The sequence below is a fragment of the Sorex fumeus genome, unplaced genomic scaffold, assembly GCF_029834395.1.
Source record: "Sorex fumeus unplaced genomic scaffold, SorFum_2.1 ptg000030l, whole genome shotgun sequence".
NCBI classification, from domain to species: domain Eukaryota; kingdom Metazoa; phylum Chordata; class Mammalia; order Eulipotyphla; family Soricidae; genus Sorex; species Sorex fumeus.
The window spans coordinates 12,978,725-13,006,718 of NW_026606087.1; the positions used below are offsets into that span (position 1 = coordinate 12,978,725).

General features: G+C 37.1%; 2 protein-coding genes across 2 annotated transcripts; both read right to left on the reverse strand.

Annotated features, from left to right (window-relative positions):
* Positions 1-1,017: 1,017 nt before the first annotated feature.
* LOC130025266 (olfactory receptor 52E5) lies at positions 1,018-1,959 on the reverse strand. Its single transcript, XM_056116219.1, has one exon. The coding sequence runs from the start codon at positions 1,957-1,959 to the stop codon at positions 1,018-1,020; it is 942 nt and encodes a 313-aa protein (XP_055972194.1).
* Positions 1,960-16,344: 14,385 nt separating this feature from the next.
* On the reverse strand, positions 16,345-17,289 carry LOC130025252 (olfactory receptor 52E4). Its single transcript, XM_056116204.1, has one exon. It carries the CDS (start codon positions 17,281-17,283, stop codon positions 16,345-16,347), a length of 939 nt encoding a protein of 312 aa, XP_055972179.1. The 5' UTR covers positions 17,284-17,289.
* Positions 17,290-27,994: the final 10,705 nt, after the last annotated feature.

The window sequence follows — 27,994 nt, forward strand, 5'->3', positions numbered from 1 at the left end:
TTTTGTAGTGTCAGTGGGGTTTGAAAGTATTTTGACACTTTCTTTTGAAAAAATAAGAAACAAAAAATGATCTTTGTGTCATACTTTCAAATTGGATCCAAAATTTTGAAGAAATGGGGAGTATATATAGTAATATTGTATAATTTTGGAATAAAGATTATGTTTAAAATGATTTGCAGGGCACGTCCATGGCTCCAGAAGCACAAGGACTTAATGCAGAGCCAGGCAGCTTGTAGCAGAAAAGTGAATGGACTATGTGTTAATCCATGCCACCATACCTGCCCGGGAGGTAAAGAGTGTTGTTCCCTTTTGCCTTTTTTCCTCTGGACAGCAAAATGGCAGCCTCCTCGGAGCTTTTTGAAAAGCCAGGTATGAGCCTGTCGTGATGGGGCAACTGAAACCTCATGGGAAGAGGGGCGTTCCTGGTTCGTCCTTCACACCCTACCGAGGCCACGAGTTGCCCCCCACGAGCAGCTCACTGGCACCGCCATGGTTCCAGAGCCACAGAAACCAATCTTATAATTATCTGACTCTTGGCAGAAATACTTCCAGGCTTAATAAGTAAAATATCAGAAATCCAAAATTGCGTGGCCACTATCGCAGCTGCACGACATCATTTGGTTCTTCTAACCAGCTGTAGAAAACAAATTATTTCACAATGTCTTTTCAGCAGGCCTGATTTTGGGCTGTAAACTCTCAATAATAATGGTGCATCTTTTGTCAAAACAATGAATCTAATCAAAGTAGATAGAGTGTTAACTAGAATTCATCTGCCTCACAGGCATTGGGAGGGTTGGGGGGGGGTGCATATTGGGGTTCTTGGTGGTGAAAAATAAATACCGGTGAAGGGAAATGTCTTTGATGATTGCATGACCAAGACTTAAACAAGAAAGCTTTGTAACTTTTCCCACAGTGATTCAATAAATAAAATAAAATAAAACGATTTTCAGTATTTACTTTTGTTTTAATTTTATTAGGCCACTAAAGTACAATAGATGATCCTCATAGGGAAAAGAGTTAGTAATTTTTAGGGTTAAGCATCCTTACAACCTGATCTCTTATCTGTTTAGTCCGTACCCCATAAATGACAGGATTAAGGGCAGGTGGAACTACCACATACAAATTAGCTAGAAGAATGTGTATGTAATGAGGGATATTGTGACCAAAACGGTGTGTCATGAAGGAGAAGAGTGCTGGTAGGTAAAAGGCTAACATGACACAGACATGGGAGCCACATGTGCTGAGTGCCTTGAACCGGGCATCCCAGGATGGGAGACGGAAAACTGCACGAAGGATCTGGACATAGGAAAACCCAATCACAGAGAGGTCAATGTAACCCACTGAGAATGCAATTAAGCCATATATTACATTGATCCTGATACTTGCACAAGCCAACTTTGCCAAGCCCATGTGTTCACAGTACGTATGGGGAATGACGCGGACACCACAGAAGGGCAATCTCAAGATGAGAAATATGAATGGAGTCACAAACACCAAAGTCCTAACTATGATAAGTATGCCCAAGATGGCTACCACCTTATTGGTGAGGATCATGCTGTATCGCAAGGGGTTACAGATAGCAACATACCGATCTATGGCCATGACGGTCAGCACCACAGACTCTAGACCAGTGCATATATGAATGATGTACATCTGTGTGATACAAGCACCAAACACAATCTCCTTGAGATTGAACCAGAAAATCCCCAGCATCTTGGGGATGGTAGCTGTAGAAAGGCCAAGGTCTGTGAAGGCCAGCATGGCGAGGAAGTAGAACATGGGCTGGTGTAGGCTGCGTTCAGTCTTGATCACAAGTAGGATAATGATGTTCCCCAAGAGGGCTATGAGATACACTGCAAAAAAGGGGAAGCCTATCCAGATATGTGCTTTTTCCAGTCCTGGAATCCCCATCAGAAGGAAGGAAGAAGGGTGGAACTGTGTACTGTTGTGATGAAGCATAGTGATGAGAACTGGTTATAGACACATTTCTTGTAGAGGGTTTCTTGTTTCCAGTGAAAGATATTAACCTTTTTTATACCATGTTTCCTGTTTTCTGGAGAAACAGAAAATCCATTCTTTAATTCCATAATACAGCATAGAAGATCTAAAGAGGGAAAGTGAAATATAGACAATCTTAGCTCAAATTACTAACTCACATAGAAAAACACACATAAAATTTTCATATAGACAATCCTACTTTTCACATGCCTTTCTTTCCTTTCAGTTTACACAGAAGAACTTGCATTTGACATTAAATGATGAAATATGCATTGTAAATTTTATCTATTAGTGAATGTAAATCATAATGAATTTGATGTATGAAACATCATGGTACTGGGATTGAGTACCATGATACAACAATAACTCCTTTCTATAGTTCAGAGGTGATAACTCTTCATTTTTTATATTTCAACAAATGATATATTTTTGAGAGGTTGAAGAGTTAAGAAATTTTTTTCTGGAAGAAAGCCCAATAAAATTGGAGGATTGATAAGTAATGTTTGAATTCTTATCTGGCAAAAATTTGAAATTAAGAAATTTAGACACTTTGATAAATTATTGTATATCCTGCAAAATAATATTTACTCCTATAACTAGAAAATATTTTTTTACATTCAATATTATGTTCTCTTTCTTGAAAATATTGATACTGAATGATTTTAGATATTTTTCAGAGTCTTTTGCACTTTTTGATATCATCTTTCTATCCCTTCATGTAATGTGGAAAGTAGCAGATAAATCCTTTGAAAATCCAAGAGTAATTGCAAAATCAGATACTCACTACAATTTAGGAATATTATAATTTTCAATCGAGCTGTAGCTAGTTTCTCTGGAATAGTGATTGTTGAGTCTATATTTAAGTTGATGCTTAATCTGTTTACTGTAACAGTGGAATCTGTCTGATGTGTCTTGTGGTTGAATTTGTGTTCTGGTTGCATCTGATCCTGCAATGGTGTTATCTATGAACACATAGAACAAGTGGGATTCTTGTCTGTCTACACATAAGACTAGTTTAACATCAGAAAATTTGCTATTATAAGGTGGTAGTTTCTGAGCCATTGGTGGAATTTCTGCTGTGATTAAACTTATGATATCTAGTCAGTATTTCTTCTAGGGTTGTGCTACATGCTATTTTGTCTTGATTCTTAGTTAAATGCAATGAGTTCTAACATGGTGGTTCTAAGTTTTAAGGAAAAAATATCTGTGACATGGCTTTAACAGAAGTTGCAGGACTTTTAAAAAATAAATTGTGATGTATCATTGAATTCACATGTATTCAAAGGTGTTTAATGTTTAATTAAAATGTCCTATCGAGTTTGCTTTTATACATGTGTATGATCCTATTTGAGGAAGAAAACTATTCTTAATGATTTTTAATCATAGTCAGTATCATTACTTTTAACCAATATGACACTTTATTAAAATCACCTTTCTTTCTAATTTTTCAATTGAAATAACATTTCATTGTATATCACATAAAATTCAGGCACAAATTTACATTTTTAATAGCTTCTATTTCTCTTTCCAGCATCTAATTTTCCAGCATCTAATCTAATTCAGCATCAGGAAATTATTTTTACTTGTCTTTTTTTTAAAAAAAGAGTTACGGGCCATGTTGTTTTAGAAAAAGAATAAAGGTAAAGGTAAAGGTAAAGGCCCTCCCGTTGATCATCGATTTGCTCGAGCGGGCCCAGTAACGTCTCCATTGGAGACTTTGTTGTTACTGTGTTTGGCATATCGAATACTCTCGGTAGCTTGCCAGGCTCTCTGAGAGGGACGGAGGAATCGAACTCGGGTCGGCCATGTTGGCCGCTTGTAAGGCAAACGCCCTACCTGCTGTGCTATCGCTCCAGCCCAGAAAAAGAATAGCAAATCTATTTTTCTTCTTCTTTACAATCACTGAGTTAATAATACTATAATATTTTATCTTAACTTTTCTATAATTCATCCATTTTCAAGAATGTCCCACAAGCATTTCCTTTTGGAAAAACATATGACTGGTAAATATAATGTTATTAATAACGTGATTATTAATAACGTTATTGGTAATCAGTGACCTACACCTTAGAGAATGGAATAAGGTGTTCTGTGCTTTACTAGGTGGAGAAGAATCAGGGTTTATAAACAGTTTAAAATCCTCTTTTTCTTCTTCTTAGAATCATGTGGGTAGAAAAATGAAGAAAAGAAGTATCTCCTGGTTTATTTTGTTGTATTATCATTGCAATTAAAGATTAAGCTAATTTTACTAAGATCCTAAAATTATTATAACTTAGTTTATGTTCGTTATTTATCCCCAATGACTTACATCTTTCACTTATACATAGGAACATCTGCAAAATCCTCACTACTATTTCAATTGCTCCTACTTATTATCTTACAGAATTTGCAAGTGATTAATATTTTATTAGACTGACAAATATTTATAGAGCCCATTTCTATCTTTTCAGTATAATAGTAGCACTGTTGTACTGTCCTCCCATTGTTCATTGATTTGTTCAATAGGAACCAGTAACGTCTCCATTGTGAGACTTGTTACTGTTTTTGGCATATTGAATATGCTACAAGGAGCTTGCCAGGCTCTGCTGTGCGGGCACAATGCTCTCGGTAGCTTGTCAGGCTCTCTGAGAGGGATGGAGGAATCCAACCCAGGTCGGCCGCATGCAAGGCAAACGCCCTAACCTGAATAAAATATAAATAAATGAAAAATAATTTTAAAAATCTCACAGATACAGGTAGTTTTTCCCCCATCCAAGTAATTTTAAAACCATAGCAGGGGGACCTGGAGAGATAGTATAGTGGGTAGGGAATATTTTATTTTTGTTAGTTAATGAGAGTTATCATTAGTATTTTGTTTATGCTTAGATATAACACATCTGTTCATGTTTCAGTTTGTTGTAACTTCCTAAGTTAATTAAGATCACTTCATTCATCTCTGTGCACTTTGGGCTGTGTGCTTGTGTGTTAGTGACTGGCAAGTACTTATGAATCTAAGTTGTACTCAACAATACTTATATCAATCCCATGTTATATACCTTAGCGTCATTTCCATAGACAGAAGGTACCATACCATCAATCATTTTAGTGAACCCTTTTCCAATATAACCAAGAGCTGACTCACCTACCTCTGCACAGCATCAGAGAAATTATTTGCAAAGAACTGGATGATGCAGACTGCAATCTACATGTAACTGAGGTCTCGATAGCCAGGGTTACAGAGTTATACAAGAGCTCTGGCCCTTTGGGAAAAGTCATTCACTGGTGGCTGAATTTTTAGTCATCAAGTTAGGGAAGAATATTTCCACATCCCTGAGGATAAAAGTCTGTATTTTTCTGGTCAGAGATAGTTAGGATTACTGGTAATTTTCAGTTTGTGTCTTCCTCAGTGCTCTTGGAACAGAGATTCTAGTAGATTCTAGTAGGCCAGAAGCATTTTTATATTCACCAAATTTTCAAATATAAGTCTGATAGCAGATGAACAACAATGTTTTTAAGACAGGTTTTGAAAGAAGGGAGAGAATTCAAGGGAATTTTTTAAAATGCCTTAGGGAAATTTCCAGCATTTTTCTCAAGGCCAGGTCAGAAATACTTCATACATTTAGCATGTGGCTAAACCAGAATTCTAATATAAGTTTCTAAACTCTGAGATATGTATGTTTTAAGAATAACATTTAGATGATATCCCTGAAAGCATGGTATTTCTAATAATATATACGTTTATATGAAGATACAAATTCTTAGGCAAACAGGTATGAACTGTAAAGAAAAAAGTTAGAAAGCTGTTTATGATCGGGTTTCAGTCATACAATGATCTGACACCCCTTCCTCCACCAGTGTCAATTTCCCACCACCAGTCTCTCTCCTGCGACCCCCCGCCCCCAACCTGCATCTATGGCTCTATGGCAGGTACTTCCTTTTCTCCCTCTCTCAACTCTCCTTCACTCCCTCCTTTTCTCTCTCTAACCCTCTCTCTCTCTCTCTACCCTTCTCTCTTTCCTTCAGTTGACCCACTTTTTTTAGATGAAGAAAAAAAATTCAATTAATTTTAATTCTGGAGATGGAGCGAGAGCACAGTGGGTAGGGCATTTGCCTTACACACGGCGGATTTGGGTTCGATTCTTCCATCCCTCTTAGAGAGCCCAGCAGGCTCCGGAGAGTATCCCCCCCCCCCCCCCCACAGCAGAGCCTGGCAAGCTCCCTGTGACCTATTCGATATACCAAAAAAAGGTAACAACAAGTCTCACAATAGAGATGATACTGGTGCCCGCTCAAGTGGAATGAACAACGATGAACAACGGGAGGACGATGCTACATTGCTACTTTTAATTCACCAGATCGAGGTTTCATATGCAATCTCCTGTCTCCCAAGAAATGTATCTTGCATGAGTGTGCTGCCTGAAGCACCGAGCATTCATTTTACTTTAATTTTTGGCTGTTGTTTGCTTTTACTGTTGCAAAATTTTCAATGAACTTGCACATTCACTTCTCATAAAATCAAGTGTTTAAGAGACTAGGCGCTAGATTGTTCACGTAAACTATCTGTTCAAGAAATGTATCACTTTGACCACTAGGTGTCAGTAACGCTCATACGACAGGCAGCATTTGAAAAGTTCAATTTACATTTTAATGAACTCCTGAAAGGAGTGAGATTACACACAAGCTCACTCTTAATAGATGTAAGCTAAATCGATAAAGTTTCTCTGCCTGACTGCAGGCCTGGTTCAACAGCAGAGCACTTGCATTGCCTATGTGAGAACTCTGGTTCGTTTCTCAGCACTGCTGAAAAAGTTTTCTTGTCATATGAGCCATATATAATTTCTGTTTCTATTTATTTCTCTATCTTTACATGAACCTCTTTATCTTTCTCTCTGTAATTGTCCTATTAACTTCATTTCTAAAACAAAACCAAAAATATTATATAGACTATTAGGCTAAATATTATTTACGTGATTGGAATTAGTAGCTGCCTGAATTGTTTTGCAGGATATTTTACACTTTTTTAAAACTTCTATAGTTGCCCATTAATAACCATTTCCTCATCAGGGAGTCTTTCTATTTTTTAATTCTATTTTTTGAAAATTAAGACATACAGAGTCTGAGTCTTCTTGTCAGCATGAAGAAATTACAGAAGTCAGACTCTCATCTTTGTACCTCTTAAAGACTTAATCTCTAGGGGCAAATGTTACAGACATACATAGGGGGCCCTAGTAAAAAACATTGAGTAAAATGAGAAAGAGAGGGAGAGAGAGAGAGAGAGAGAGAGAGAGAGAGAGAGAGAGAGAGAGAGAGAGAGAGAAAGTGCCTTCCATAGAGATAGGTGCGGGGAGGGGGTTGGATGGGTGGAACTGGGTACAATGGTGGTGGGAAATGTACACTGGTGAAGGGTCAGGAGTTGCAACGTTGCATGACTGAAACCTGATCATGAACGACTTTGTAACTGTGTATCTCACAGTGATTCAATTAAGAATAATTTTTTTTCCTTAAATTTTTATTAGTGAAACACCATGAGGTACAGTTGTAGACTTACAAATTTTTGTGTTTGGGTTTCAGTTATACAATGATTGAATACCCATCCCTCCACCAGTGCCCATTCGCTACCACCACTGATCCGAGTATCCGTCCCACCCCCCAACCCCCCACCCCACCCTGCCTCTGTGGCAGGGCATTTCCTTTTGTTATCTCTCTCCTTTTGAGTGCAGTGGTTTGCAAAAGAGACATTGAGTGGCAATCATGTTCGATCTATAGTCTACTCTCATCATGCATCTCCCATCCTGAGAGGAACCTCCCAATACCCTTTATTTGGTGCTCCCTTCTCTATCTGAGCTGCCTTTTTCCCTAGCGTCTGCCCGAGAACAGATGACTGGTTAAAGAAACGTTGGTACATCTACACGGTGGAATACTATGCAGCTGTTAGAAAAGATGAGGTCATGAAATTCAAATACAAGTGGTACTACATGGAAAGTATCATGCTAAGCGAAATGAGTCAGAAAGAAAGGGACAGACATAGAAAGATTGCATTTATCTGGGGAACATAAAGTAACAAAATAGGAGACCAACACTCAAGAATAGTCAAGATAAAAAGAATTTTTAAAAGAAGAAATTACTTAGCCCTGAAGTTCCTCAAAGGCATGAAAGTCACATTCCCTTGAGATGCAAATCTCATCTCTTTGGAGGTGCAGAAACTGAGGCCCCACCCAGATGCAAAAATCCAGGTACTGTCTAGAGAAGGAGAGTGCCCTCTCAGAAAAGGAAAAACTGCTAGAGACTCTACAGGTCATGATAAGATTATGAAAGTACCCTGAAGAATTTAAGGCAGTGCCCAGATTAACTTTTAAGTATGCACAGTATTTTAAGTCAAGGCAATTAGAAGTAATTATATATAACCTTCTCCCACAAGCCATCCTAAGCTTTTTCTACTCTGTAGAAGCCTGTGTTTGCTTTTGAATGCACAAAGTACCTTTTTCTATCCTCTTACATCTCTTCAAATAGCTTTTAAAATACTATTTTGCTTCACCTTTAAAAAAGTCATAATTGACTTACAGTGTATTTACTTTAAGTGACCAAAATGAATTAATATTTGAGTTTTTTATAAAAATCTTGTAAACTGACATCAATCCCCAAACATAATTATAAAAGGCTTTTTTCTTTTTTTTCTCTTTTTTTGCTTTTTGGGTCACACCCGGCAATGCACAGGGGTTCCTCCTGGCTCTGTGCTCAGTAATTACCCCTGGCGGTGCTCAGGAGACCATATTGGATGCTGGGAATCGAACCCGGGTTGGCCGCGTGCAAGGCAAACGCCCTACCCGCTGTGCTATTGCTCCAGCCCCAAAAGGCTTTTTTCATATGATGAAGACCTTAAAGATCTATTCTCTAAGCAATTTTCAAATATTTGAAACAGTATTTGAAGACGTGGATTGGGCCATACCCAGCAGTGCTCAAGGGCTTACTCCTGACTCTATCCTCAGGGATTGTGATCACTCCAAGTAGTGCTTGGGGAATCATATGGTGCAGGAAACTACTTTCTACATGCAAAAGCAAGTGTAACTAGCTCTATGAGCTGTTTCCTTGGGCCCTATTTTTATTTTATTTTTAATTCTGCATATAAATATAATTGCAGAAATAAATCTTTACTCATACCCAATTTCATTTAGCATAATACAGGTTCAGCAATGTTGTTGCAAATGTCAGCTACACATTTTTTTAATGATCTAATAGCATTTAATTATATTCTTGATTTTGCTTGCAATAATGTAAAGGAAAGGTTGATTCCATTGCTGCTAGAGGATCGAAGAAGAGACACAGAGATGGGTCTATAGAAAGGTTTTGTGACAATAGGCCAGTAAATTGGAAGAGGGTGGACTCTGGCCCTCAAAATAAATGTCTTCTCTGCCTAGTTATAAGATGGGTTTTTTTTATTGAGAAAGAAAACAGGAAACACATTTTTAGGAAAAGTGCATTACATAAAGGATTAGGAGGAGGTGTTTTAACTCAGATCCCACTGGATCAGACCAGTGGGGCAGTAAAAAAAAAAACAACTCAGGATGAGAAAGTTTAAGCAAGAAGTCAAGAAGTCAGTTTATTGAAAGAGAATCCTCTGGTCAGACTGACTGACACAACCTTCAAAGAGAGACCCATCTAACATTCTTAGGGGACACTTTATCCAGGATGCTTCAAATGGGAAACTTCTGCTTTGTATGTATGGATTAGTTAGTTCTGAGAGATGGCAGCAGGTGACATGTAGCCAATTTTGGGGAGAAAGTAAATTGCATAGAATATTCCAAGCAAACTATATAAAAGGGATAAGAAATACATATAGTAATTTGAATTAACTATAAAATGTTCTGTTCGATTAAAAAAGATAGTAAAATGTACATAAAATAATTTTTATCTATACCAGGAAGGGAATATTGAGGTGGAATTTGGATGACAAAGACCTAGAACGCATGTCTTGTTCGGCCAAATTGAGAATGTTAGAGTGAAAGTGGATTTTCCTGTGCTGGTGGGTTCTTGAAAATCACTTCCAGTGATGCTAAGAAGGCCATGTGATGCAGAGTATTAAACGAGGGCTATCTGAAAATAAAGAGCATAAATTAGAGTCAGAGAGATAGTACATGTGTTTAGGGAGTTTTCTTTGTACACAAACACTCAAGAGGTTTGATCCAAAGCACCACATATGGCCCTGCTTACTGCCAGGAATGATTCTTGAGAATAGAGCAGGAGTAAACCCTGAGTATAACTGAGTGTGAAAAGACTAAGAAAAGGAGGGGTGGGGGAAGCATAAACAGAAAAAACTCTTGCAATTCCATGGACATGTGACACTAGTCATACCCAAGACACATACGCTAAAAGATGATTGGTGCCCTATGCTTCTGCCGATGTACATTGTTCTTTAATATGGCACTATATTGCCTGAATCCCTATTCATGAGAAATCAGGTGTCCAAATAATTTCTCACATTGATCAGAAAAAAGTGGGATTCAGGTGAGGTTTGTTGATTGCCTCATGGAACTGGTGAGATATAATTTCTGTGCCATGCTGGTTCTCAGAGAAGACTTTTGTCAGTCCATACTTCCCTATTCACTCTCCTGTTAACAGAGGTGAGTAAAGAGAGAAAGGTTTTAGACTCAAGGCTGCTACATTTCTTCTTATATAAGTCACCTGCAACGCTGGAAACTCAAGGGAAGGTGAGGAGACAGGGATTGTGTGAACTATAGGCTTGAGAGACCCGGGACAGATTCTAGAACAGCAGATCCTTGGAAGGGAATGCAGGTTATAGCGTTCCAGCTACAGACTTCAGAAAAGGAATGTATATATCCAACAGCGACACAGGACCAAGTTGACGTACACAGGATGTGTGTAGAAAGCACAAGACCAATACTGTAGCACTGTCCTCCCGTTCATCCATTTGCTCGAGTGGGCACCAGTAACGTCTCAATTTTGAGACTTGTTCCTGTGTTTGGCATGTCGAAGACACCACGGGGAGCTTGCCAGGCTCTGCCATGTAGGCAAGATACTCTTGGCAGCTTGCTGGGTTCTCTGAGAGGGGCGGAGCAATCGCACCTCAGTCTGCCCGTGCAAGGCAAATGCCCTACCTTCTGTGCTATGACTTCAACCCCTGTGCTAGGACATTGTAACCTGAACCTGGCAGGAGGAGCAGGATGAATGATGTTATATATTGGCACAGAGACTAACCTGCACATTGAAAGAGACCTAGAGTCCATTATTTAGACTGTACAATGAACTAGCTTCATAAATACCTAGAGTTTTATATGTGAATCTTCTATAAGAGGGATACTCCAGGGCTCTCTCAGGAATAAAGTCATCTTTGTGGTAAAATTCAGATGGATTTTTTTCTATAACAAATGTCACTGGGGTATGTAGTTTATTTTGAGCTAAGATTAATCAAGACACTGAGCTTCAAGAGAAACTGACAGAGCTCCCTAATTACCTAGAATAATGAATATAGGAGAAAAGGCACCAAGATTTTGATGGTAACTGCAGAGATAGTGCTGCTATCAGAGAAATATACATATAATTATATATTTAAATTCATAAATATATGTTATATAATCTAGTTGCAGTGCATCTGATTTTTGTTATAAATGTAAACATCCTCCCTCTTTGAGGCCTCAGCTCTCTATCTCAGTCTCTTAGCTAACTATAGTAGGTTCATGTTGTTGTGTTTAATCTTGAATTTCTAGAATGTAGATTCTCCATATATTTGTGACTAAAGAAAGTTCTTTGTTTCTACTGATTTGTCTATTATTTGTTTGCATGACCGATTTGAAGAACTCAGAATGGTAGAGAGAATTTCCTCTACCATGGAAAGACCTTTATCTCACTTTATATGATAGTAGCACTGCACTGTAGCACTGTCCTCCCATTGTTCATTGATTTGCTCGAGCAGGCACCAGTAATGTCTCATAACAAATTGTGAGACTTGTTGTTACTATTTTTAGCATATAGAATACGTCATGGGGAGCTTGCCAGACTTTGCCGTGCAGGAGGGACACTTTCTGTAGCTTGCTGGGCTCTCCAAGAGGGATGGAGGAATCCAACCCAAGTAGGCCGTGTGTAAGGCAAACGCCCTTCCTGCTGTGCTATACAATACATATTTATATACATATATATGTGTATATATATAATTTTACTAGTCTACTGTTTAATTTTCTCATTGGCAATTTTATCATTGAAATTCAATTTTCAGAGGCTTTGAATTATACCCAAATAGAGGTCAAGTGTCTAATCCTTTAGTTGCTGGAAAAGACTAATATATACTACCAAAAAAAAAGTTTTGAAATGACTAAGAGTGGCGAAATATAGTATTGCTATTAGGACACATATGCCTAGTATGTGCCAGACCCAGGTTCAATTCCTGGTACTGCCTAATCCCCCAAGCACTGCTTGGTGTGACTCTGGAGGCCCAGACACCTGCACTGCCCTGGTGGCCTGGCAATCCCTGGCATAGTACTGGGACAGCACCACATGCTCAGGCCTTAAAATGAACTGCAAGCTTGGTTGGTTGAGACTTAATTGTGGGCCACCCCCAGTTCTCTGAGAACCTGTTGGGTGGACCCCCAAAACAAAACTAAAAAGTCAAAATACATAAATAAGTAAGTAAATAAATAAATAAATATGTAAAATGAATAATAGAGGGCCAGGAATGTGGCGCAGTGATAGAGTCCATGCCAGGAATGTTGGAAGGATTTACAAGTGCCTGTATTTTTATTGTATTTATTTGGAAGAGATAAGAGACTACGTCTGACTTGGTACTCAGAGGTCATTTCTTATGATGCTCGAACATGTGGTGCCAGAGATTGAACTCAGGAATTCAGCATGCGAGCTTACACTTAGTCATTTTTCTGACCCTGAAATTTTATTTGGACCAGAATTTTGTTTAGATCAGAATAATATCAAAGCTTTGTCTAAACACTATCAGTTATACATTGATATATTTCTTAAATAGGTCAATGTAGGAGAATCTTTGGGAATAATTATTTTTTTATTCTTATTTAACATTTTCTATGTACGATCTCCAAAATGTGAAAGAAGCTTAACTTCTGATTGCATTTCAAATAATCTCCTTGTTTGCTTTATTTTAAATGTCCTCTGACTCATTTTCTTTAAGATCTCACCATTCAAGGAAGAGAATAACTATTTGGACAAAGCCTCATGGAAGTTTACTTCTTTTTTGGGGGGGAGGGTCATACCCGGCGATGCACAGGGCTTACTCCTGACTCTGCACTCAGGAATTACTCCTGGCATTGCTCAGGGAACTTCATGGGATGCTGGGAATCGAATCCGGGTCAGCTTTGTGCAAGACAAATGCCCTACCCACTGTGCTATTGTTTTAACCCCAGAAATTTACTTCTTTAAGTGAGACTGAGTAATGTTTTCTTCCATGATCCTGTCAGAGTGTTATAAATAGCTAAATATGTAAATCAAATCTGATAATCAATTACATGGACTAATTTAAAAATTCTGAAAAGTTTACTATGATACATAAAAGTTTTCCAAAGAGAAGGAGCACCTACCTGAACAGGTAAGGGAAATTATGGAAAAACTATTTTCTTGTCATATTTAATCTAAAAGAATATAATTAACTCTTACCATTTCTCCAATTAGGCATTCTTTTTCTTTTCATATTATGTACACATATATGCTGTAAAGCCCATGTAGAAATGCGTTTATTATTCTTATCTTCCAGTAAATCTGTGTCACAAAAGCTGGGACTGTATTCAAAAACACTTTTCTTAGTGATTGTCCTTCTCTTGTCACATAAAAATGATATATATATATATATTTATTTCATTTTTTATGCACTTGCCCTTCTTTGGGCTATTTTTATTTTTTCAATTTGTAAAATAATATTTTTCTACCTTTAAAATGACATGTTTCATAAAATTTCAGGGACATGAGGTAGAATCTGAGAAAGACAATTTGTAGCTAATAAATATAGGACTAAAGAAATTCTGCCTTATGCCGTAGGAGGTAAGGAATCTGTTTAAGACACACTAAATATTCTAAAATTCCTTGCATCCCAGTGTGGGGCAATTTCTCTTTCTTTATTTTATGGGATTCACTTTCTATATATTCTTTACTGAATAAAACTATTTTATTTCAAATATAAAGAAAAGGAAGAGGAAGAAGGGGAAGAAAAAGAGGATGTGAAGCTGATGAGGAGGTGATGAAGGAGGAGGAGGAGGGGAAAGAGGAGAAGAAGAGGAGTATTGTATTTGAGCACTGTCAAATTTCAGATTTAAAACTTCCCAGATTCACAGAAATTGCACAGTTATTGCTATTTTTCTTTGCCTTATTAATTCTATTTGATCCATTTATTGATCACGCTTCTAGTGTGCTTTTGTATGTCTTGCATGTTGTCATACAGACCTTTAGAAAACAAAGTTCTGAAACATGGGTTATCATGGAACTCTCATCCTATTTTTATTTTTTTTTTTTTTTATTTTTTTTTTTATTTTTTTTTTTTTTATATAATTTATTTATTTATTGAATCACTGTGGGAAAAGTTACAGAGCTTTCGGGTTTAGGTCTCAGTCATGTAGATACCGAACACATTTCCCTTTACCAATACTCATTTTTAACCCCGAACCCCAATAGACCCCCACCTCCCACCCCTCCCAATTATTGTGAGGCAGATGAGTTCTAGTTAATACTCTATCTACTTTGACTAGATAGATTATTTCGATAGAAGATGCACAACTATTGTTTAGAGCTTACGACCCACCCCCCCCCCCAATCACACATGCTGAAACAGCGTTGTGAAATGATTTGCTTTCTACAACTTGGTTTAAGAATAAAATGAGGTCGCGCGGCCGCGATAGCGGCCGCGCGGTTTTGAATTTCTGCTATTTTACTTATTGACCCTGGAAGAATTTCTATTAAAAGTTAGCTAGTTAAGAGATTGGTTTCTGTGCCCTGGAGTCGTGGCCGTGCCGGAGAGCCGCTCGTGGGGGGCAGCTGGCGACCTTGGTGGGGCGTGGGGGACGGCCCACAAAGCCCCCCTTCCCATGAGGTCCCCGCCGCTCCCCCGAGCCCGGCTCAAACCCGCTTTCCACAAGGCTCCCGTGCGGCCGCCATCTTTCTTTCCAGAGAGGAGCAGGCGGGCTGGTCAACGCCCTTCCCCCTCCGGGCAGGCTTGGTGGCGCGGATCAACACAAGTCCATTTGCTTTTCTGCTCCAAGTCATCCTATTTTTAAATTAGAGTGCCATGACTGGCCAAATATTCTAGCTCAGTGAAAGCAAATCATGTTTTTCAGATGATTCAAGAGTTTGTAAACAGGGCTATATATCTTCAGGCATATTAAAAAACTATGCTAAGATTTTTTGAGCTTGATATGAGACTGGTTTTGTGTTTTTTTTTTAACATAGAAAGAGTCTAATGCTCATTTTACAAATTTCCTTAAGTTCTGTAAATCTGAAGTCAAATGATAGCACTGTATAGTTTTGTGTTCTCGTTGTTCATCGATTTGCTCGAGTGGGCACCAGTAACGTCTCACAACAAATTGTGAGACTTGTTGTTATTGGCATATTGGATACGTCATGGGTAGCTTGCCAGGTTTTGCCGTGCGGGCAAGATACTCTCAGTAGCTTGCCGGGATCTCTGAGAGGGGCAGAGGAATCAAACCTGGGTCAGCCACATGCAAGGCAAATGCTCTGCCCGCGGTGCTATTGCTCAAACCCAAAGTCAAATGATGCAGCAAGTAAATAATAAATAGAACTCAATTTGAATTAGATGCAGGACACAAAAATTACACTTAAAATGACTGCCTTAAGTGAGAAAATAAGGTGTCTTTAATGCTCACATTGTAAAATTTTATATTTCTTAACTCACAAAGGAAAAGTTTATAATTTTATTAAAGGAAAGATGGAAAGAGAGAGGGAGTTGGGGAAATTCAGATAAAAATGAGTCGATGGCTTAAAGAAGAGAACACTTGAGAATTACTATAAATAATAAAGAAGGGAGATGGTCTACTTCATACATTGCCATTAATTCATAGCTTAACTTTATAAAGTTAGATTAGTTTTAGATCAATGTCTTGTAAATTCCTGAATTCTCTTGAAGAGAACAGATAAAGAGATTTCTCACACTTTTCCAAGAGCCATTCCGTTTCCCCAAACACTTGTTCCTTTCTTTTTTGTTAGTCCTTTCTTTTGGTCTCATTCTATGAAAGTGGGTGTACAGAGTGGGCAGAAGTGAAAGGTTTGTTTTATCTGTGTATTCTATACCACTTACAGTTAGAAATGAAAGAACTAATTACTGTAATTTACCAGAAAATTTTAAGAGAACTAAAACCATTATAATCGGTATAGCATGTGATTCTATTTCTATTCATTTTGTACAAATATCCTCACAACTCGCTCTCGGATCTGTTTGGTCCTGACTCCATAGATGACTGGATTTAGAGCAGGGGGGACAACCACATAAAGATTTGCCAAGAGAATGTGGATGTAGCGAGGGATGTTTCGACCGAAGCGGTGTGTCATGAAAGAAAAAAATGCTGGTGTGTAGAAACACAGCATGACACAGACATGAGAACCACAGGTGTTGAGAGCTTTCAGTCGGGCCTCTCGTGACGGAAGACGGAAAACAGCTTGAAGGATAAGTACATAGGAAGCAGCAATCAGAACCACATCGACAACGATGTTAGAAATCACCATGAGCCCGTAGATTATGTTGATCTTAATGGAAGCACAGGCCAAACGGGCAATACCCATATGTTCACAGTAGGTGTGAGGAATGATGTGATTCCCACAGAATGGCAGCCTCAAAACGAGAAATACAAATGGAGTCACAAGAATTAAATTTCTTCCAACAACAATAGATGCTAGGATTCCGATGGTTTTATTGGTGAGGATCATGGTGTATTGGAGAGGTTTGCATATAGCGACAAAGCGATCATAAGCCATGGCCACTAGCAGCACTGTTTCCATGCCTGTAAACACATGGATAAAGAACATCTGAACAAGGCACCCCCCAAAGCTGATCTCTCGGAGGTTGAACCAGAAAATCCCCAGCATTTTGGGGATGGTAGAGGTGGAGAGACCCAGATCAATCATAGACAACATTGCTAGGAAGTAGAACATGGGCTGGTGGAGACTATGTTCTGTTTTGATCACATAGATAATAAGAATGTTCCCCATAAGGGCAACCAGGTACACAACACAGAATGGGAAAGCAATCCAGATGTGAACATTTTCTAGTCCTGGTATTCCAAGCAGGAGAAAGAAAGGAGGGTGGAACTGAGTGTCATTGATAGAAGACATTCTTCTCACAAGTGTCACTGAATTTCTGTTAAAGAGAAGGATCTCACCTGTTAAACTACTTTCTCCTCAAGGTCCTGTAAAGATTGAAAAAAAACCCATTAAACCTCAAATTATTATGCCAGGCAAAACATAAACCTATAAATATGAGGTTCTCTTCTTTGAAAAGAGTGATTGAGCAACTCTTTCAGCACAAGTTCCAATTCTGTGAGGTCTGTCTTAAGCAATATTAGCCATGGTCTTTAAAAAAATATTTGAGATACTTAAATAGACTTTCTCACAAAGTAGTGTATAATTACATTTTGGAATTTACTTTTATTTTATTTTAAAGATAATTCTCAGAGTTTTTTTTTTTTTTTAAAAAAAAACAATTTACCCAGTTTTCTAACTGGGAATAGTGTTAAAAAGAGTAGTATGTCAAACAAGAACTGATAAGTAATATTTCTTTGTATCTTGATACAATGTAATTACAGGAATTTGTCTCATGGATCTGATACAGTCATATCATATAAGGGAAAATAATCAGTGGGTTCTATTTTAGACTTTTAAAATAGAACTTTAGAATAGTTTCAAAACTTAAAACTTTTTCAAAACTTAAAATTTTCCAAATTTTATTTTTACTCTGAGACTATCACTATTTTTATTTTTATGTTTTCTAATTATGTATAATAACCTTTATTTCCAACTTTTTAAAAAACAAAACCTCATTTTATTTTGTTATTCTTTTTTTGATATTCCTCTAATTTTGTACTCAGCTAGTCATGTTTATCTTCCTTACAACCTATAATATGAATGATTAACGTAAAAGTTACACCCATGTCGAAAATTGTATCTATCCTCAGATATGAGTAGATATAATATCTGATAAACTTGGGGTGACAACAAAATCTAAGTTGTTTGCAAATATTCGTTTCCTCCTAAAACAATAAAAAATTCATTTTAACTTTTTAATGTCTTTAGATACCATAAAACTTTGTAACAACTAACATAAACTGATTTTATTAGTATATTTGTATATTATTTAGCAGCACAAGTACTGCTGGTGGAGGCAATGAGCTAGTGGGTATTTATTTTAATGTCCACAAACTGATAATCATGAGGGTTTTATCTCCACTTTTTCATAATTTATCTGTTGAATAAAATAAGCATTTGTATAATCAATACTGTGTAAGTGTGTGGTTAGGGGAGGGAAAAAAAGGTGAAGGGATAAAGGACGAGGTATTTTATTATGAATATGGTTGCATTTAACTTTTCTAAGTATGAATTTCCCAGGAAAAATTCCTAAAGAAATGAATCAATAATTCTCTGTTTTTAAGAGAAGGCAAGCGCTCTACCCACTCTACTATCTCCCCAGGCCCACAGGACAACTATTTATCCTACAGAAACAGGAGATAAAATTGGCTTTGAGTAGTTGTAAGTGGATAAGTTTACCAGTATTGAGGAGGCTGTCAAGTAAGTAAATCAGAAGGCAATTGTTTGTATAACTTTTCTCTGAAGAGTCTGAGGAAATATTAGAATGACATGTTCTGGTGTTTTTCAGGGCAGCTGTTTCTCAACTTGATACTTTTCCGGTAGAGAGACAAATTTCAGGACAGTGGCAGAACAGACTCTTTTCTGATACTAGAATTCAAAGCCATACGGGATCTGCCTTCTCACAATTTGGTCAGAGTGCTGCTTCTTTTCTGCTCCACCTATCAAAAACATCATAGTTTACAAAATAAAAATTTCATGTAATTTATGCATTTACAAGCAAAAATACTTAATTGTACAGTATTAAAAGTCAGTTTTATTTTCCTTGAGTTTTTAATAACTGCTGAGGGGGTAGAAATATGCCCTGTCAAATGCCCTGCCTCAGAGGCAGGGTGGGATGTGGGGATGGGGGGTGGGAGGGATACTGCGATTAGTGGTGATGGAGAATGGGCACTGGTGGAAGGATGGGTACTCGATCATTGTATAATTGAAACCCAAGCACAAAGATTTGTAAATCTACTACTGTACCTCATGCTGTTTCACTAATAAAAATTAAAAAAAAGAAATATGCCCTATCATGTAAGGTTTTTTTTTTTATTTTGTAAACTATGATGTATTTTGATAGGTGGAGAGAATATATAAATTCATAAACAGGGTAAATTATAAAAGGTCAGGTATAATAGAGAACTTTACATCTTAGTGGTAATCCACACTGAAGTTATTGATATTTTAAGTTTATTTGTATGTACTTAGTTGCTTATCCTGCGGAGTCTTCTACTGTAAAATTGGAACTTTCAATATTTAAGTGATGCAATTTATTTTAAAGGCAAGTCAATATACATAAATAAACTAGCAAATAGAATATCTTTAAAACTTCTAGTTTTGAAGAAACTACTAATGCCTCCAAATATTTATTTTTATTTAGGCCAAGCTGCTAATAAAGAATTCACTTGTTAATAAAAATAACTGACTTTATAAAAGGCTATCTACAATTAGGCCATTATTGGCTATAAAATGAGATTAAGAAAATATGGAAGAGGTATGTCACAGAAGATGACAAAAGTAAAGGAGTATTTCAAGTCAAATGTTTGTACTTCTCATTGGGTTTCTATGAATACATGGATAATTCATGGATACTACATGGATAATACATGGATAACCCAGCACTGTTCAGATTGAAAGGAAATATTTTCGTTGCCATTTGATAGCTTCTCTGGTCTTGATGAGATCAAATCAGTTGCTGAGATTTAATAATCATCATTCAGGGTTTTTCATGATTTAATTTAATTAATTTAGTGTGGTTGTTTGTTGAAGTTTGCAATGGTATCTTTGAATATATTTTATTTAAGTGGTAGAGACAAGAAGGGGAGGAAGATTCGAAGACTTCTACTAGACTAGGATTATGAGTGTTTAAGAACAAGAAGACAGTACAGACTATCCAAATATCATTATTTCTTGATATTGACTACATGCACACATCCACCTTAACTCAAGTTGATTAAAATAGCACCCTCTATCTATGATGAATCATGACAAGTTTGGTTGCTGGCCTGATTATCTGGCAACAAATTAATTTGATAGCTAGAATAGCCTTTATTACTTGGTGACAGCAAATGTGGTCATGATGGTATAAACTATATCTGATGCGATCTCTTATAGTTTACTATGTTAACTGTATGTTTATGTATATGTATGTATGTGAGAGACAGTGTAAGAGAGAATTCTGCACATTATTCATTGATATATCACTGTACTTACCTTCAGTTGACAGTTCTAGTTCCACTCTTTTGTCTACCTTTGCATGGAGATTGTTGCTTGAAATCACTTTACAGCAAAGGGTAACATCCTTTTTCCTTGTCTTCATTTAACTTTTCTCTTGTTTCCCAAACTTCTTTTTCTCTCTAGTATTTCTTTTCACAGGCCCTTCTTTGAATAGAATTACATTATGTGTCCAAGTTTCTCAAGATGACTATCAGAACCCCTTCAAGTCTTTGGGTTCCAAGTCCTTCTGGTAAGTTGGAGGAAAAATTTATAGTGAATGCAGTAGTCTCTAAGTCTAGAGATGTCCCAGAATTCCCAAGCTTAGCCTTCAGAATTCTCTGGGTATAAGATTTGGCGCCTGGGTCATTAAGCCCATTTAAATCTATGTTCCTTCCTATTTATTTACAGAGAAACATCACCATTCTAGATATAACTCCTACGTCCAAAGGATTGGATGTGGCGTGATCTTCTAAGAACAGAAATATTCTGAAGGGAGAGGAAACCATAAGGGAGATGATATTATCTCACCTCCCTTAAGAGCCACTAAATCATTATGTTTATACTATCCAGTCTTAGAAGAGTGATTTAGAAAATTGTCGTAGGCAACTCTTTGACTTTAATATAAATGCATGAATCTTGATGTATTTGGCTATTTTCTACAATTGCAGTTTAAAAAGATGAGAGAGAATTCTCAAAATAAAAATATTAGATTCTGGCAACAACTTTGTTTGTTGGTGGTGTGGAAACCTATAGCCCTCTTCAACTCAGTAGGGTTATAATTCCAAATATAAATTGTAAACAGATGAAGTCTCTATAGATGAATAATACAAATTTTATCTTTTGGTGGAAGGTGAAGAAAATTCCACATTCTCCTCAAAAAAGTATTCTATTGCACCTCTACTCAGAGCAAAAGAGGTCTGTTCCAAGTCCTTTTCTTGAATGATAATTAAGTTTATCTGAGAGCACTACTATGACATTTCCTGGTCATTATTTTTCTGACTATAGTTAGAAAAAATAATGAGGGATAATTGAATATATAATATTTTAACAGTTACGTTCAGATAACGTCCGGATAGATAACAAAATGTCTAGAACAGTGTTTCTCCAACTTTTCCCTACTGTGATTCCTTTCCAAACTTGTTTCCTTTCTTGTACCAGTTGATCCCTTAGTCCCATGCCCTGACTCCCACACTTAGGCGATTTTTACCTGTGGCCCCTTTAAATATCCTTGGTTGTCCACAGGGGGCTATATGGCTCTGGCTGAGAAGGGTTAGTCAGGAGTATCAAAGAGATTAGGGTCTGGTATATACTGATGAAGTTTTTCTATTTCATTTTGGGAGGCCACAACTGGTGATGTCCTGGTCTTTTATTAATGATACATTTGCTGTTCATTTTCACTATTGGATAATTTATTATTTTTGTCTAGATACATAACTGAATTTGTGATGTTTACTTAATCTCCTGCAACTTTACTGAATTTTTTTCCAATTTATCATAGATTTTGTGTGGAATGCTTAAAATTTTCTACATATTAAATCATATTATCTGTGGAGAGATTATTTTATTAATTTGAATGCCCTTTACTTCCTTTTTATTGCCTAATTTCTCTGAGTAGGACTTTTAATACTATGCTGAATAAATGTAGTAAAAGTGGACATTTTTGTATAGTTCAAATCTTAGAGGAAACATTTCTAGTCTTTTTTGTTTGTTTTGTTTTGGTGGCTATATCTGGTGGTACTCAGGATTTACCTTTGCTTAGTGTTTGGGATAGTTTCCAACAATAATAGGAGCAATAACTTTCTCAAGACCCAATATAATATCACATAAATTTATCGCATATCTTAATATGATTATGTAGTTTTCTTTTAGTCTTAAGTAACTTTTAAAAAATTGTTTGTAGTCATAAAGAGTTTCTAGTTTTTTCAAAAGTCATATTTGACATTAACTGAGATGATTATATGTCCTTCTCTCCTCTTCTACTCTGTTACTGTGGTTATTTTCACATATTTCATTCCATTCATACTCTTTTCAGTATGATATTAAATTTGGGATCCTAGTATTTTGTTAAGAATCGCTGCATCAATATTCAGAAAGAATATTAGTTTATGTTTTCTTTTCTTTTTATCTCTATTTCTCTTTTATTTTTGCATTATTTTCTATTGTTGCTTTGATGTCAGGACAATGCTATTTACATGTGAATTTGCAAGTGTTTTTTCTTCTTTTTCTCTGTGTGTGTTAGATCACACCCAGCAGTGTTCAGGGGTTACTCCTTGCTCTGCATTTAAGATCAATCCTGGTTGTATTCAGGGGATGGCAAGAAGTGCCAGGGATTGAACCTGGGTTGACCATGTGAAAAATAATGTCCTATTCACTGCTATATCACTCCACAAACCTCTTCAATTTTGGGAAGAATTTTGGGAGCCACAACTGGTGGTTCTTTTGGATGACTTTTGGATCTCTGCAGGTTGTACTTGAGGGACGATACAAAATTCTAGAATCAAACTGAGGTTGGCCAGATGCAAGGCAAGTACCTTTACCCCTATACAACCTTTTTAGTCCCATTTTAGGGAAGAGTTTAAATTCATTTATGTAATTTTTTCTTAAATGTTAGGTGGATTTAATCACTAAAGCCACGTAGGTGGTCTGTTCTTTGTTCAGAGATGTGATTACTGGTCCAATATTTTTGTTATTTAGAATTCTATTCATATTTTGTATATCTTCATGATTACATTTTCATACTTTGTGTGTTTCTAAGTAATTTTACATTTAATATAACAATTAGTTGGCATGTGATTCTCTATAGAACTTCATTATAGTTATTTTAATTTCTACAAAATTAGTGTATTAGTTAGTATTTTAATTGTGAGTCTTTTTATAATTGAGCTAATATTATTTAATTTTGCTTTAATTAACTTTATGTCAATTTGGCTTTTTAAAAATATAGGTATCACTATTTTATTGATTTTTTGTCTTAGATTTTGCAATATCCACAATTGCAAAATCTAAAACTCAAACATGAAATCAGTCTGAGTTATGTTTTAAGTTTCATCTATCAGAAATGTTTTTGAACTGTGTTGGAATGTTTTCTTTGACATTTTGTTCAAAATAGATGATTTTAAAATTCATGGAAATACTGATCTCCAGGCTAAAAATTCTGGGGTACCCTCAGGAGGTGGACCAGCTGAATACTGCCATACTAAAGCACTGGGAACCATACCCATACTACACTGCTGCAACCATGCTAGGGGCTCAACTCCACCACTTCATGAATTTTCTCTGCAGAGATATTGTGAATAATTTTAGGTACCCCAGGGTCCTGGATTGAACTTTGGGTTCTTCTCAGAGTTGGAGTAGGAAGCTTTCTCCCAGTTCCCATACTTCCAGAAGCTCTGGCAGCCACATTCATCTTCCAGAGCCACTGCCATGTCCATTCATTGGTCTAGACAATAGATCATGAAGTCTCTGGACAGTCACTGCCACATATGTGACTGGATGACACCTCCTAGTTCCTCAAAACTGAAATTTTAGTAGAATCAGACCAAATTAGATGGAAAAGTAATGTAGAAGCCAATTAAACAAAAGAGTTAACACAGAGGCTCAACTAGCAACAAAGAGCTTAATTATTTTTAAGCAAGGACTTAACCCTGTGGTGCAATATACAACAATTTTTCACATCAAAATTGATGTTTCATACTTAATGACTTTAATATTGGAGCTTTATTATTTAATCATTTTAAACTCTAGAGTTGTATCAACTATTGTGGTTTTTGTGTACATTAAATTAAAAATAAAAAGAACAATAATATATTCCCTCTTCCTGTTGCCCCCAATGCTATGCCCGTCTTCTTCCCCCACCAGGTCAGTTAGTCTGTCAGTATTAGAACCTGGGACTTGGCTTTCTCTGCGTATGTGCCCCAGCCATCCTCTAGGATACTGGGACCCTCACCATTCCTGAGCCTCTTCCTGCTTGCCCCCAACGCTGTGCCGGTCTTCTTCCTCCCTCAGGTAATACCCCCACAATAGGTACCGTTAGGGGGCGTGGCCTCCTCAGAAGTGGTAGTGGCTTCTGTAGAAGTGGGCGTGGCCTAATTTTGGGCTAGCAGCAGCTCATGCAGCCACAGGTAATCTACTCATACCCAGCAATATCGAGTTACATCTCAATCTCCATACCTCCACACCAACATGAAGAAACAATGCAAATCCCCACCATGAGGGGAGGACAATGAAAAGAGTCCAGAAAAATCAGTAGGTGTTACACACTTAAGGGACCTCTCTGAGAAAGAATTCAAATATGAAGTAATTAAGATGTTCAATGAACTCAGTGAAACAGCAAGACAGATATCCAGAAAATTAAAGGAAAACCAGAATCAGTGACAGAATCAGTGAGCTGGAAGGTCAACTACACCAAGCCTACAGACAACAACAAACAATGGCAAACAACCTCAAAATAGCTCTAGAGTGAATCAGAGTCCTAGGAGATGATCCCAAGAGGAACAAATTAGAATAATTGGAGTACCAGAAGGTCAGGGACACAATTCCAATGAAAAAGCCACAGTTAAACAAATCATTGCTGAAAAGTTCCCAAGAGCTGGACAATGTAGCCATTCAGATTCAAAGAGCTCGAAAGGTGCCAGCTAAAAATGACCCTAACAAAAACACTCCAAGACATATTATAGTTAGAATGATGGACCCCACGGATAGAGACACAACACTGCAAGTGGCAAGGTCAAAGAAGAAAATCACATACAAAGGAGCACCCGTCAGATTCACAGCAGACCTATCAGAGGAAAACCTCCAAACCCGAAAGCAAAGGTGGGATATAGTGAAAAAAACTCACTGAAATGAACGCTTCACCAAGAATACTCTATCCGGCGAAATTCTCACTCAAACTCGAAGGAACGGTACACCATTTTATGGATAAACAGCAGCTCAGAAAGTTCATAGTTTCAAAACCAAACCTAAAAGAAGGGCTAAAGAGCCTACTATAAGACAAGACAAACCCTACAAGCACAACAGACCCTTACAGAAAGATGACACAAAATCCCATAACAATAATATCTCTCAATGTCTATGGTCTAAATTCACCAATTAAGAGATACAGAGTGGCAAAATGGATTCAGAGACAGAACCCAACATCCTGCTGCCTACAAGAAACTCATCTGAACAGTCAGAGCAAACACAGACTCAAAGTTAAAGGATGGAAAACAATCCTGCAAGTAAACAGCGTCCTCAAAAAAGCTGGGGTGGCCATACAAGTATCCAAAAACATAAATTTCAGGTTGAAAAAGATTAGAAGAGACAGTAAAGGACATTTTCTATTCATCAAGGGATACGCACAACAGGAAGAAATCAAACTCTTAAATGTATAGACACCTAATGAGGGAACAACTAAATATTTAAAACAACTGCCAACATTTTCAGGAGGACATTGCTAGCAACACAATAGTAGCCAGATACTTCAACATCATTTTATCACCTCTGGAAGGATCAACAAGAACAAAACTCAGCAAGGAAACATTGGCTCTGAAGGAAGAAATAGAAGAGAGAGGGCTTATAGACCTATACAGAGCTTTAAACCCCCAAAATAAAGAATACACATTTTTCTCCAGTGCACATGGAACATTTTCCAAAATAGACCTTGTGCTAGGCCACAAAACATACCTCAATAGAATCAGGAAGATAGAAATAGTATCAAAAATCTCTTCAGACCCCGATGCACTGAGAATAGAAGTGAATTTACACACAGACACGGAGAACCAAACCAAACACCTGAAAATTAAACAACTCAATGTTGAACAATGAGTGGGTCAGGAAGGAAGTCAAGGACAAAATCAAAAGATACCTGGAAAGAAATGAGAAGGAAGACACGAGCTACCAGAACCTATGGGATGCAGCTAAAGCTGTGTTTTATAGCTCTGCAAGCATTTCTCAGGAAGGAAGAAAGGACCCACATAAACAACTTGACTTCTCAGCTCAAGATCTTAGAAAAGAACCAACAAAAGGAGCCCAAATCAGGCAGAAGGAAAGAGATCATAAAACTTAGAGCAGAAACCAACAACATGGAAACCAAAAAACAATCCGAAAGATAATGAAACCAAGATCTGGTTCTTCGAGAAAATAATAAAGGTAGATAAACCACTAGGAAGACTCACAAAGAAAGATAAAGAGAGAACCCTAATAAACCAAATAAGAAATGAGAAGGTGGATATCACAACAGAAACCAAAGAAATTAAAAAGATTTTGAATTTTATTGAATAAGTTGAAATTGAGACTACTTTGAAAGTTTGTATGCCACAAAACAAGAGAACCTAGAAGAAATAGATAAATTCCTGGATTCCTATAGTCTCCCAAGGCTGAATCAAGAATATCTAGAGTACCTGAATAGTCCTATTAACATAAAAGAGATTGAAACTGTAATCAAAAGTCTTCCCAAAAACAAAAGCCCAGTTCAGATGGAATTTTTCCAGATATTTAAAGAGGGCATATTGCCAGTGGTTCTCAAGCTTTTCCAGGAAATTAAGAAACAGAAACTCTCCCAAACAGTTTCTATGAAGCCCATATCTCTCTAATACCAAAAAGAAAAAAAGACACCACAAGAAAAGAAAACTACAGGCTGATATCCCCGATGAACACGGATTTGAGGATTATTAACAAAATGTTTGTTCATTGCAGCACTCTTTACAATAGCCAGAATCTGGAAAAAACCTGAGTGCCCGAGAACAGATGACTGGTTAAAGAAACTTTGGTACATCTACACAGTGGAGTACTATATAGCTGTTATTCACTTAGCATGAGACTTTCCACATAGTACCACTTGAAATTTACACACAAGTGGTACTACATGGAAAGTCTCATGCTAAGTGAAATGAGTTAGAGAGAGATTGACTTAGAAAGATTGCATTCATCTGGGGAACATAAAGTAACAAAATAGTAGACTAACACCCAAGAATAGCCGTGATAAGCACCAGGAGATTTACTCCATGGCTTGGAAGCCAGCCGCACATGGAGGGGAAAAGGCAGTTCAGATAGAGAAGGGAGCACCAAGTTAAGGGTGTTGAGAGAATCCTCCCAGAATGGGAGATGCATGCTGAAAGTAGACTATAGACCGAACATGATTGCCACTCAATGCCTCTTTTGCAAACCACAGCACCCAAAAGGAGAGAGAGAACAAAAGAGAATGCCCTGTCACAGAGTTGGGATTGGTGGGGTGGATTGGGGGTGGGAGGGATACTGGTATCATTGGTGGTGGAGAATGGGCACTGGTGGAGGGATGGGTACTAGATCAATGTATAACTGAAACCCAAGCACAAAAATTTGTAAGTCTACAACTGTACCTCATAGTGATTAACTAATAAAAATTTTTAAAAAATTTATATTTTCTACTATTTTTGTGTAGATTTCAACTTATTGGATAAAATTGATCTGGAATATTGTTCAAGTATTTTGCTTCTTTATTGCTCTTATATCCTTTGTTCTGTTATAC

What these genes read in the sequence shown, in the direction of transcription:
- LOC130025266 (XM_056116219.1), bottom strand. Translation starts at nt 1,959, where the DNA reads ATGCTTCATCACAACAGTACACAGTTCCACCCTTCTTCCTTCCTTCTG.
- LOC130025252 (XM_056116204.1), bottom strand. Translation starts at nt 17,283, where the DNA reads ATGTCTTCTATCAATGACACTCAGTTCCACCCTCCTTTCTTTCTCCTG.